Below are 13,742 nucleotides of genomic sequence, written 5' to 3'. Positions count from 1 at the left end.
GCAGACCAGCTAAATGAAGTATGAAGCAACCTTTAATTACATCCAGGTTCAGTGGGGATCGTGGGTCTTTGGCACCTATATTTTGGGGGTCACAGCCTTAAAAGTTTGGGAATCCATGGTCTAGACCTCTGAGATAACATTTGTTGTGATTTGGTGCTATGGAAATAAAGCTTGATCATTTATATGTTCACACCATTTCAATTCATTTACAAACCAGTTTCAGCAACATTTCAGCACTGCAGAAAGTCTATAACTGCAGGCTGCTAATACTCACTAAAGACTCCTGTGATACATCACATACATGTGCAATCCTTGATTTCCAGTGCAATATCTCAACAACCACGTGCAATATTGTCATTTATTCTATAACATTTTTTATTTTCCACTAAAATTTGCACTCTGGCTGAGGCTAATTCATTTATTGATATCTTAAAAGTACTTCTATACCTTTCTTTGCACAAATAGAATTTTTATTTATTTTTAAAGGTTAGTTTTTAGGTTTCTATATTTATACTAGGGATGGGTACGATTACTCGAGTACTTGAGTACTCGCCGTTGACCCCATTATTCGAATAGCATTTTGTTACTCGCGCACCTGGCAAGATAATCATACAGTGTTACATGTGTGACCATGTGCTTTTTGTTTTCACCTAACTGAATATACTAGGTAGGAAAATAATTAACGGGATATAAACGTTTGACTTCTCCGTCCACATCTTCAGCTTTAGAACACATCGAGCCGGATTTCAGCAAAAACAAGTGTTTTACGGCAGCTACGGGAACTCTCTAGGAACACGTTATTCAACCGAAAGCGAAAGGACAACAAACGAACCGTCTGCGACACCTGCGACATGTCAGTTATAAAAAATAATGTCTGGAAGTGCTTTGGAAAAATGATGAAGTTAATGTGCAGTGCAAGATATGTGGCGTTAAAACTTACATACCATAGAAATACTAGTTTGATGCTTAACCACATACGCTTAAAGCACAAGGAGAAAACAGCGGAGAGAAGATTAGCCTGATAATAACCAAAATGATAACTGGAGATATGCTCCCATTAAGTTTTGTGGAAGGAGAAGGCTTCAAAGAGCTGATCGCGTTAGTCCAGTCGGAGAACAAGCTACCATCACAGAGAACAACAACTACGAAAGTGGAAAAGATGTATGAAGAAAAGGCAGCAGAACTTACTACAGTTCAGGTTCATTTATTTTTGTTTATGGTTAAAAAAATAAATAATTGCGAGTACTCGAATAATTGTTCATTAGGAAATTTGAGTAATCGATTACAAGGATTACAGTAAATTCCCATCCCTAATTTATACATAGCCTATGTACTGTTAATATGTAGTTAGCATAACATAACTGGAATTACTGGCTTTGTTTTGTGCACTTACAGGAGAGGTAAGAAAATGTATGGTGCAGTTTGTAGTAATTAGTGACAAACTAGTACAAACCACACACGTTTAGAATTCAGTGGGTTGGCCACAAAAAATGCACCAGTTAGAAGTAGAAGTAGAAGAAGTAGAAGAAGTAGAAGAAGAAGTAGAAGTAGAAGTAGAAGAAGAAGAAGAAGAAGAAGAAGAAGAAGAAGAAGAAGAAGAAGAAGAAGAAGAAGAAGAAGAAGAAGAAGAAGAAGAAGAAGAGAAGAAGAAGAAAAGAAGAAGAAGAGAAGAAGAAGAAGAAGAAGAAGAAGAAGAAGAAGAAGAAGAAGAAGAAGAAGAAGAAGAAGAAGAAGAAGAAGAAGAAGAAGAAGAAGAAGAAGAAGAAGAAGAAGAAGAAGAAGAAGAAGAAGAAGAAGAAGAAGAAGAAGAAGAAGAAGAGTGGTTGTTGTTGTATTGCTAGACGTCTCTGATAGTAAAAACTTGACAAATGGAGGATCATACTCAGAGCACAGATTTTCCAAATGCATATAAATCTACAAAGTTCTGGACCTTGGTTACATCAGAGCTGGTTGCAGTCTTTGTTACAAAGACACACATAAACAAAGTACTTAGTCATGCTTAATTTGCACAACGTTGTAAGCTGTGTCATTACCTGGCCGCTAATAGAGAATCTTACTGTGAAGTAAATGTACAGGATGTTACAGATGACACTAACGTTAGTACGAGTAACTTAGGAATTGAATGTATCACCACATTTAAGGCTGAAGATGTCCCGGATGTTTTTTATTTCACCAAGCTGCTTATTATTTCTCCACTTCATTCAAAATATATTTGTACATATCTCTATGATTCACAGACCGCCTCTTAAAGTCGGAAAATGCTGAATAAATCCAGAGGAAACACATGACTGATTTGATAATTAGTGTCTGTATTAGTTTTTTTTATTAAAATCTGTCTTACAAAAGTGATGATGCTTAAATGTTATTAATGATCGTGTTAGGTATGTCTGTATCAGCCCAACACCAGAGCAGCAACTAGACTGATTTATGTTGATCATAGGAACTGATTATAGCTGATGGCTAACAGGACATGCTGTTGTGCCTTGCAAAAAAGGGCAAGGCTTAAGACACTCATGAGTCCAGGCTATATCCAGACAACAACAGCACCTTGTCAAAAATCTCAGCCTCCCTATTAATTTCAGCGGGTATTGTGCTGGTACCCCAGATGTGTCAACACAGAGAGACTGAGGGCCCTGGAATAAAACAAAACAACACAAAACAAAAAAAAAAGAGAACTTGGCTTGGCTCAACTTTTTCTGCACCCACAGCAGTGTCATCCAAGAGGCACTGCATAAGTTAAAAAGTAATGGTGGAGGCACTGCATTTCACTGTTTACCTTCCCTGCAATCAAAGATAAAATGAAATGTGTTTCATCGTCATCCCAGAAGTAGCCACCCTGGTGGGGAGCTTTAGCAACAAAGTCTTACAGTGTTTTCATGCAGGGCTGTTTTAGGTCTGAATGCCTGGGGCGGAGCTATATGCTTGAACTTCCTGCTGAGGCATCAACACCACACAGGGCTGTGACTTAGGATACGATAAAGAAAAAAAACACAGTAAAGGGCTTTCCAAGGACTTCTCCTGAAGTCTCTTCAAACCTTCCTTTCTTCTCTGTTCCTTTTCCTCTTACTTTTTTTTCCTGGAACATCCCCCTCTTACAGAGAAAATGGATGTGGTCGCACTCAACAATGCTGCTTTTCGTGGACCTGGATGGATTGCATGTAAGTGGGGAGATTGGTTTCAGTGTTCCCCGTGGACTGAGGCCTTTGGTGTTTGGTGATAAATGCCTCCTGTGTGGTAATACAGTGTGATTAACGGACATAGCCCAAAGCCTGATCCCTCCCCTCCCTCCTCGCCGCACCTGAATCAATCATCTACATGGAAAGGCCACAGGCTGCTGCTGCTGCTGCTGCTGCTGCTGCTGGAACAGCTGCTTAGAGTTTGGCTTCCTCCTATCTCAATTCAGAGCAGAGATGGCTGTTGGACTCGCTTTGAAACACGGTAAATACAAACAGATCGAACACACTAACTGTTTGCCATGTTGACTGAATGGGGGTGTTTGGTAGCATATTTTAAAAACATACCTTTCTACTAATCTCTATTTACAGATTATGTATGAAAATGTTGAGTCTGTGGGCATGGGGCCAGATTTCTGTATTCAAAGTGTAGCAGTTTGGTTTGTCTGAGTAGCATCATTCACCTTGGTTTGAAACTAGAAAACAGATTCAAGATTCAAACAACTTTATATATCCCTGAAGGACAATTCAGTTTTTCAGCCTACCCATTAAACAACAAACAAACAGTCAATGAAAGCATTCAGACATGTCAGTGACAGCAGATGTAGACCTGTGTGTCAATTACTTCTATCAGCATTTAGCAGCCTGATAGCAGGAAGAACAAAAGACAGCATTGAAGAGAACTCAGATGAGAGAATGTGGTTGCAATGATTTATAATTCCTCTGGCTCTCTGGACCAACCCGTTTTTTTCCAGAGGGAGCTGAAGTCTTTCTGCTGGACTCCAATGATCTTGAAGCAGACTTTGACAAAGTAATTAAGACTGTTCTTGTCCTTCACGGACAACCCATTAAACCAGCAAATAAAAGAAAATGTTACAAGAGTCTCAATAAAAGAATGATAAAAGCTATAAAATGTTCTCAGAGACACTAAAAGAGTTCAGTGTCGGCGTCAGGGGATTTCTTTGTTGTCCACGTTTTACAATGGACTTTAGATGTGAGACAAACATAATTCCAAAATAGATTCAGACATCGTCTCCATGAATGAGAGTCCTGTGGAGAGCAAAGGGGGCAGAACGCATAAGCTGTAATGTAATCTCTGAAGCCGTTGGCAGCCATGTAATGTGGATTTAACTTTAATTCACGTCTTCAGACTAAGGGTGTGTGCATTTTGTTGATTAAAAATCATCAACCTTGCTAGTCCACACTAGAATTACAAGTCAGTTTTACAAAGTATTACTATCTCAATTAATGGAGGCCCACAATGACAACAACAGAGAAGTCACCAATTAGTACGGTAACTCGCTACACCGGAATACTAGCTTGCACGCTGTTATCTCTGTGTGCCTGCATCACCTGTGCCAACCAAGCAGCACCCTCTGGTCTTAAAATATGAAGCCCATGCGGAAGTGGTAAAAACTGCAGCTCATCGAGCATCCACTTGTGGCTGGCTGCAGAAACACCGGAAACCACATACACGCCCATTCATAAAAGACGATCTTTGCAGCAATAATAAACATTTTACAGCCTGGTTAAAAAAATGGTTTAGGTCTGAGTAGCTAATTTCTTTATCAGCACTCACTGTACGGGGGGTGACATTTTTTATAACTCAGTATTTTCAAGGATATTAAAGTTACGAGTTTTGCCCAAATAAGGACATGGCTGACACCCTGTAGCTGTTAGCGGAAAGGCTAAAGGCCTGCCTCTTAACCTCACGCTAGCTCTGACTAAATTTGGTTGTGTTCAGCATTTCCAATATGGCGCCCGCTGACGATTGGCTTCAAAACAGCGCTCAGGAACAGATGGGTGACATCATGTATACTAAGTCCTTTTTTTTATACAGTCTATGGTGCCAACTGATAGGGAACACCCCTTTGTATACTGTTGGATTGGCTGACAAAGAAAAAAATCAATTGACTGCCAAGTAAATATCACATAATGTGTGCACTATGCACTAGCTGTTAGATATTGATTGTTAACAGTGCGCTATTGTTAAACAGCTTAAAAATGTTAGTCTTAGGTCCACCTGTTGTTATTCTGGGGGCCTATTATTGGTAGTTATTATAACGACTGATCATGTTTTCTCTATGTATTGAAGTATCTACATAAGTGACTTAAATTTTGTTGTCATATTTTGTGGGGGAATGCGCCATGTATCTAGTGATATCCAACAAGTGGTGATTCATTAGGGCCCGTGCACTGACACACAGTGGTGGCGAGGCCCTATTGTATCCCGAGGGATCGCTAGGATTCTTCCGCCACTTCAAAGCCAAATTTGCATGCTCCATAGTGCCCCCTTAAGGGTTAAAAAAACGGTACCCCTCCCCAGAGGGTTTTTTTTTAAGCTACACTGTAAGCAATTGCTGTTAATTTACAGCCAATTTTCAGCACTAATCTACTGTTTTTATGTAATACGGTTTTGTACTGTAGTTAGCAATGCATTGTGGTCCGGTCAATTCGAAGCGACAGCACAAAGACCCATAACAGTATGCTAATGTTTTAATTTACAGTACACTACAGTATTTGTGGAAAAGTGGGTGTTTCTTCAGAGGTGGACGCATTTCTGAGGAGCATTTCAGAGGACACACTTTGGAGCACATGCCATCTGCATCAATCGAGCTGTGCATCTACAAAGTAGAAGGTAACATTGATCAATCTTTTTCCTAGTCAGTAACCTTATCTTATTCAGAGAGTTTGCCTGAACAAAAATATTGTTTGAAATCAAACTGATGTTAAGCAAGATGTCTAGCTAGCGCTAACATGAGTGTATGATTTTAAAATGTCACTTATGATTTAGGCTGAGACTTGAATAACGTTAGCTCAAACATTTATATATTTACGTGCCCCGTCACCCGTGTTTTATCAAATGCTAACTGTTCTGGCTCATCTGAGAATTTAATTAAGAGTAGCAGTAAGGAAGCGGCTAGCTAACGTTAGCTTATGTTAGCTAATGCAAATACCCCAAAGTCAAAGTCTGGCAATTGTGTAGGCAACTTTTTTTTTTCCCGCATTGGCTGCAAAAATGTTTCTCTGTCGGGTCTGTAGTCATAACTGTGCCACGATATTGGCTCATGTGAGGCACATGAGAATTCATAAAAATACACCTAATTTAACTTTTAAGTGTGTTTTGCCAGATTGCGGTCAGATTTTTAAACATTTTTCAACCTTTAAGTCTCACACTTACAGACATAAAGACACACGTGTGGTCAGGCCTGTGTGTGTAGTTGAACTAGCATGTCAGGTTGATTTCTGCAGTGCAAGGAGTGAGAACTTGAAGGAATTTTACTCTCATTTGAAAATACACATCAGAGAGGGGAAAACAGTGGCTTGTCCTTACAGACACTGTGACAAGAGCTTTACAGTTTTATCAACATTCACATCACACATGAGTAGGAAACATAAAACTGGTGCTGTGGAAAATCTGGCTGATTCAGTTGTGAATCCTGGCATCTCCCATGAGAGTGAACAAGAGCAGTCTGATATGCAGATTGATCCTCCCAGTGATGCAATTGATGAGCAGTCAGAGGTGTATGCAGAAAACGCTGATGAATCCCAGTTCTTGAGAAATGTAGCCCTGTTTTATTTGAAATTACAAGCAAAGTTATTGCTTCCATCCTCTGTCATTCAGACAATTATTGAAGATTTTCAGGAAATACATGATATCAGCCAGTCACATTTGCTTTTCAAACTGAAAGAGAAGTTGGTTACACTTGGTGTTTCGGAAGCTGACACAAGCAATGTGACCAATGTCCTGAAAACTGAGGATCTCTTTCGGGCTTGCAACACTCAGTCACTGAAAAGTGACCAGAGAAGAAAAACAGTTTTCAAGAACAGCTTTAATTATATTGAGCCAGTTCAGATCTGTCTAGGACAGAATGAAGCAGGCAAAGAGTGTTTTGCTCAGTATGTTCCTATCAAACAAACAATTGAATCTCTTTTTCATTGTGAGTCAGTGCGGGAACAATATAAGCAAGTACACTCCAGTAAAGGTTCTGAGGATATTCTTCGGGATGTGTGGGATGGTAAAAATATTGTAGACAGTGTGTTCTTCCAGACAGAAAGCTCATCATTGAGCTTGATCCTATATCAGGATGCATTTGAAGTGGTAAACCCACTTGGATCTGGGAAGAAAAAACATAAGATACTTGCAATATATCTCACTCTTGCAGATGTAATGCCACACAATAGATCGAGCACTGATCACATGCAACTTGTTCTTCTCTGCAGAGAACAGGACTTTAAGTATTTTGGTCAAGACTTGATTATGGGCTCTCTGGTCAATGACCTTAAAGATCTTGAGCTCAATGGCATTACCCTGTCTGATGGAAAGGTCTACAAGGGAACTTTGTGTGCCATTGCAGGGGACAATCTAGGCTCACATAACATAGGAGGTTTTGTTGAAAATTTCAGCAGGAGTTCACACTTCTGCAGATATTGTGAGATCACCAGAGAAGCATTCAATGCAGATCCTTTGTTCCAGGGCAGTAAACGCACCAGGCAGTCCTACAGTGATAATGTCCAGAGCAGTGAAGGACAATCTTCACATAGTGTAGGTGTTAAATTTGACTCTGTGTTTAACACACTCAATTACTTCCATGTATGTCAGCCAGGGTTACCTCCATGCCTTGGCCATGATCTTTTTGAAGGCATTGTATCCTCTGATATGGCATTGTACATTAACCATCTTGTTAAGGTGGATAAACAGTTCAGCTATCTTGAGTTGAATCGACGAATAAATCAGTTCAAGTATCTCGGTAAGGATGCTAACGACAAACCTTGTGAGGTTAATCCAGAGGGTGGAAAACTTGGGGGACATGCTGTGCAAAATTGGTGTTTGCTCAGAATGTTGCCTGTCTTGATTGGAGACAAAATAGAAAAGCCAGGTGACAACGAAATATGGCAGTTGGTTTTGCAACTTAGAGAAGTTGTGGAGCTCATTTGTGCACCAGCTATTTCAACTGGCCAGATCGCCTATCTAAGAGTTCTTATTGATGAATATTTGTATTGCCGAAAGCTAGCCTTTCCTCACCACCCACTGAAACCCAAACATCATTATGTCAGTCATTATCCAGAGCTCATTGTCCAGTTTGGGCCACTCATTCGTCTATGGACATTACGATTTGAGAGCAAACACACATATTTTAAACAGTGTTTGAGGAAATTGCGTAACTTTAAGAATCCATGTTCTACTCTTGCAGAGAGACATCAGCTTCTACAGGCCTTTCTGAGTGCCGGCAACTTCTTTCCTCCAGCTGTTTCAGTGGAGAAGGGCACACAGTTTTTCTCAGGTGACTACAATGATGACATCAGAGAGGCAGTTGCACATCATAGTTTTGAGACTGAAAACACTCTGATAGCCCATGAAGTGACTGTGAAGGGTACAAAATACAAAAAGAACATGTTCATTGTGATCGATGATGATGATGAAGGGCTTGTAATGGGAAAAATCAAAGTGGTTCTCATTCATAAAGAGTCAGCAGTATATTTTATAGCTGAAAAATATCATGCCAGACGTTTTCCTGACATGGGTGTCTATAGCCTTACACTGATGCAGATAAGCTACTGTTGTGTTAATCAGGAGAATCTGCTAGATTACTATCCCTTGCCTGAGTACACTACCCATGGCACACCAAGGATAATTCTTCACCATTCTGTCCTTTTATTCCAGAATAATGGCTAACTTGAGTGAGGAAATCAAGAAGATCATCTGCAAGACCTTGCCAAATCTCTCTGAAGAGACCCAGGGGCTAATCGTTTCTAAACTTCAGAGCTCTGGCTTGGAGTCAAAAGAAGATTTAAGATATGTACAGCAGGAAGACATTGCTGATCTGTTACCTGTCATTCAGTGCCGAAAACTCCTGGATGCATTTAAATTAGGTAATGTATGGTTAATTCAGTGTCACATTAAAGTAAGGCTTCACCAACACTTATACTATTATCTGTTATCAGGCTCATATCATACTAAAATGGTTTACAGGTACTGGTAATGGGTAAATAATTTACCCAGATACCAGGAGCCACATGTAACATAACAGAAACCATACCAAACCATAGTTTATTTTTCTGCATTTTCATAAACATTTTTCTTAAGATTTCACCTCATGTTTTATCATTGTGTTGTTTCTTGTTAAAGATCAGCTCAATACAAGGTATTGGACAATACCTTTACATTTACTGTAACAGTTACTCAGAAAACTTCATTGCTTTCTCTTGCTCTCTGTCTTTAGCACTTGGCAATGTATAGGGATCTGGACACAAGCTGGTCCTCAACTGATTCACTGATGCAATCTCTATGCCTAACTGTAAAATGTTTGACCTATCACAGAGGCAAAGCAGATTGATGTCATCTGGAAGTGCCTCAGAGTTTACATCAATCGTGTTGTTTTTAACTTCCGTCTTTTAAGAACTAACCAAATCTATCTTGCTATTATGGTATGTGACAGTATCTGAGTTAATAGTCTTGAGGCCAGGCCACTTTGAATCACCACACAAATACAAAAAATATGAAAGACTGTGATATTTCTTATTAGGGATGTACCCTAAATCTTTTTTTGTTTATTTTGTTTTTTTGTAGAGACGGAGACTGTTACGTTGGATCTGCAAGTTATTCCAACCTCTTCACCACTGAGTAGTGATTTTTCAGTCTCTGAGTCTTCATCACCATCACCAGGCACTTCGACTTATTCTAGCACATCACAGCTGTCGACCACTGCATTATTGTCAAGCCAGGCAGGAACCGGCAATCCAAGCAACGAACCTTCCACATCTCAAATACTGAAAACATGGCCAGAAACATTCCAGGTCCCTTGGGAACAAATGCCACAGGAAATACGTTCTGCAATTGTAGACGGCAAGAGACCTAAACCGGTGGAGCGAAGACAGATGGTACGAGTACTTGTAGATGAAATGAGGAAGTGTGAGGCAAACCCTACTCGCACACAGTGCATCACTGTGATTCGAAAAATCATTAGGCAGTACCCAAAGAGTTTTGCTGATATGACAGCAGACGGGTCACTTTTGGGTGGAGGGTATACATCACTTTTGATTCAAGTGAAAAACAGAATCGAGAATGTGAACCGTGACGGAAGCTATACACTCCACCGAGCCTCTAGATCAAGGTCTGCAAACAAAAGGGGGCCAACTGACACTTATGGATGCACAAGATTTCAGCCAGAGCTCCCTCCAGAAGAAACTAATGAGACTGTGGAGCAGAACCGCCAAAGACTTGTTGAGATTTACAGACAGGAGGGTATAGGTGGAGCTGAAAGATCAGAGGTCAAAAATCTAATGGATCTCACATTCTGTCTTCAACGTTGTCATATAAATGCACTTCCACCACCTGACATTGAAGATTTGAGAAACAAATGGCCTTTTCTTTTCACTCAAAGGGGCATATATGCTCATTTTGAGTTGCTCACAGACATCAATGTGCTCCGTATGTTGGAACTCAGTATGGAGGAATGTGGGAGGGCCATCACACAGTACTTCATTGGGAAACCTACCAACAAAGATGTCAAGGATGTCCTTTCTAATAGTGAACATAATGAGATGGCACTTCGTGTTGTGCAGCTGCTTATGGCACACTTTGGAGAGAAGATAACAGGGCTGGTCCTTCTTACAGATGTAAGTTTATATTGTCTATCTTGGCCTGTGTTTTTAATTTTGAATGACTTATCTATTTATTCACAGCAGGTTGACTGAAGAAACTCCAGAAGCCCACTTCTTTTACCTCTCGGTCCTGAGGTAGTTTACTTTGTCTTTATCTGTTCCCAGATGTCTGCTACCCCAGCTGATATTGAGACTACCCTCGCTCTACCTGCAAGTCCTCGCCTGATACTGCCTGGTATGCATTAGACATTATAAATCAGATCAACCATTGTTCTTTAGTTACAGATGTTTAAGGTGAGATGCATTCTGATATTGCTACTACTTGAAGTTTCAGGTGGAACAGGGCAGCTCATGACTGGACGCTGGATGATCACCTTTGAGGGCCATGTCATATCTGAGGGCATCACTCCAACCTTTTTGACGGGACTTGCTGCTGTGTTTGCGATATACTATATCTTCAACCTTCAGTATCAAGAAGAGGTGGCCTGCACTTTGGAATTCATTCAGAGGTAAGACTCCATTCATTTCCTTGTAATCATTATAGGTTTCAATTTTTGGACAATTGCAATTCTTGTAACCTGATAACCACAAATCATAACTACACACTTAAAGAAATATTTTAGATTTTTTTAACACAAGATGGTATTAGTTACTTATTAGTTACTTACCTATATTGACACAGACATTAACTCAGGCAGGCAGTCCTGTAATCAGAAATCTCCCTGCCAGCCAGTCAGTTGTTAAACAAATTAGCAGCAGAACATGGGGTTAGGGAATAAAAACATTTCAAGCTACAACACATAAAGAACATGAACCATTCACTCAAGAATACAACATATATTGAGTTATTCTGCTTTTGATGCTCTTGTCCGATCTCTCTATTTCTTCAATATATTGTCTACTGTATTCTTATGCAGTAGAGCTGATACTCATGATATCAGTACCGGTTAGTAACTCATATTACCTTATGTTATAAAACCCAAACAATCCCTTTAAGACTATTAAGTGTTCCTAATAGGTTTCCATTAAGTCTCTGAACTTAGACTATTGTAATTTCAGGCGCTTTATTGGTATCAATCCAGAGAGAGGATCAAAGGCCATCCGGGGCAAGGTTGTCTCCAAGAAGACTGGTGAGATGGTCCAGAAGAAGACTGTGACAGTGAATACACACGTCTCCACACTACTGAAGAACCTCATTGACTTTGAATGGGACTTCATATAGGTCAGTGAGCACTCTCTCATCTCTCTTTTACTCCATGTGCTGTTTTCCACACTGATGTTGACACATAGGTCCACGAGAGATTTTGGTATTATCAGCTTAATAGGCATTGATTAGGCATTGTTATTGTACATTCCTGATCTAGAGTTATTTTTGAGTAATTATTTTGTTTGTTGCTGTTTTACAGTGGCAACAATAAATCCAGTGAGAGGAACAACTAGCAAAGTGATGATCATCTCTACCTGAACCACACTCTTCCTCTTTGAATCAGGACTTTTCACTCCCACCCAGACTCTGAAGTTAAGTAAAATATGCACCTACCTCCAGGACTTTTTAAAGAGGTAAACAAGCCTACCTCACAGGACTATTTTAGAGGTCAACGAGTCTATCTCACAGGACTATTTTAGAGGTCAACGAGCCTACCTCACAGGACTATTTAAGTCTTAAATGGTCTTGTGAGGTAGGCTTTATGACCTCTAAAATGGTCTTGTGAGGTAGGCTTTATGACCTCTGAAATGGTCTTGTGAGGTAGGCTTTATGACCTCAAAAATGGTCTTGTGAGGTAGGCTCGTTGACCTCTTAAATTTTAAGAGGTCAACGAGCCTACCTCACAAGACCATTTTTGAGGTCATAAAGCCTACCTCACAGGACTATTTTAGAGGTCAACAGGACTACCTCACAGGGTTATTTTAGAGGTCATAAAGCTTACCTCACAGGGTTATTTTAGAGGTCATAAAGCTTACCTCACAGGGTTATTTTAGAGGTCATAAAGCTTACCTCACAGGGCTATTTTAGAGGTCATAAAGCTTACCTCACAGGACTATTTTAGAGGTCATAAAGCCTACCTCACAGGACTATTTTAAAAAGGTAAACAATACCATACCTAAAATTGTTTCTCAAATTTTGCTTTTGATGTATATTTGTTAAAATGTCTTTGATGTTTCGCTTCAGAATAGTCTAAATACACATTTCAAAATGTTCTTAGTAGTAGAGTTTGTTTTCCAAATGTTGCTAGAGTCAAGTTCATGTTGGTGAGTATTTCACCTATAATTAATACTGTTACAACTACAAATTCATATACATATAAATACATCTTATGTCTCAGGTGTTTTCTCGTTTGGTACAGGGACAGTCTGACATGCAATTTAAGAAAAAAATCCTATTGATTTGAGCGGACTAGGCACTTTTTATTTTGTTTCTCAAATCTCTTTTGGTTTGTTTCTCTGGGTCATCAATGTTTTCTGCCATTGTTTTTGACAGTTACATGTCTGTTGACACTTCCCTTTTAAATAAAGGTGTGTTAGATTTATATCCTTTCTCTGTTGATGTTTTTTTTTGCATAATTAATTACACTAACGCACATTTTTAAGCCGAATGCTGAAGCCCACAGAACATTAAGGTTCTAATGCTATAATTGCATTGATGATTGGGATTTTAGACATTTCAAACTGCTTAATTGAGTTACTTTATTATCAATTATGCCTGTCTAGAGCAAAAATTGGGAATTTAAAGTAATCTACTGGCAACCCCCTAACCAGAATGTTACTATAATCTCAAACAATCACATAAATATACCTCATTTGTATTTTTACCATGCAATCTGTGAAAAATGTATGTGTACTGTAGAAATACAATGTAGCTGGTGTGTCTGCTGCCAGTATTCTATTGTAAATTGTAAAAACATACAGAAATATGCTGTATTATATTTTTTACAGTAATAGGCTGTAAAGTAATTTCACAGTATG

General features: G+C 39.4%; 2 protein-coding genes across 2 annotated transcripts in view; one reads left to right on the top strand and one right to left on the bottom strand.

The window, feature by feature from the left end:
- The window catches only part of hs6st3b (heparan sulfate 6-O-sulfotransferase 3b), a 107,073-nt gene that overhangs the window by 74,384 nt on the left and 18,947 nt on the right, over positions 1–13,742 (bottom strand). The gene's annotated exons all lie outside the window — the stretch shown is intronic.
- LOC117819967 lies at positions 5,600–12,390 on the top strand. The gene is made up of 8 exons (XM_034693538.1): positions 5,600–5,811; positions 8,369–8,458; positions 8,839–9,047; positions 9,745–10,793; positions 10,944–11,013; positions 11,113–11,287; positions 11,838–12,000; positions 12,185–12,390. Exons 3-7 carry the CDS (start codon positions 8,843–8,845, stop codon positions 11,998–12,000), a joined length of 1,662 nt encoding a protein of 553 aa, XP_034549429.1. The 5' UTR covers positions 5,600–5,811; positions 8,369–8,458; positions 8,839–8,842; the 3' UTR covers positions 12,185–12,390.

This window comes from Notolabrus celidotus, chromosome 10 (genome assembly GCF_009762535.1).
Source record: "Notolabrus celidotus isolate fNotCel1 chromosome 10, fNotCel1.pri, whole genome shotgun sequence".
Taxonomy (NCBI): Eukaryota; Metazoa; Chordata; class Actinopteri; order Labriformes; family Labridae; genus Notolabrus; species Notolabrus celidotus.
Note: the sequence above shows the minus strand (reverse complement) of the source record. Positions and strands in the feature narration are given on the sequence as shown.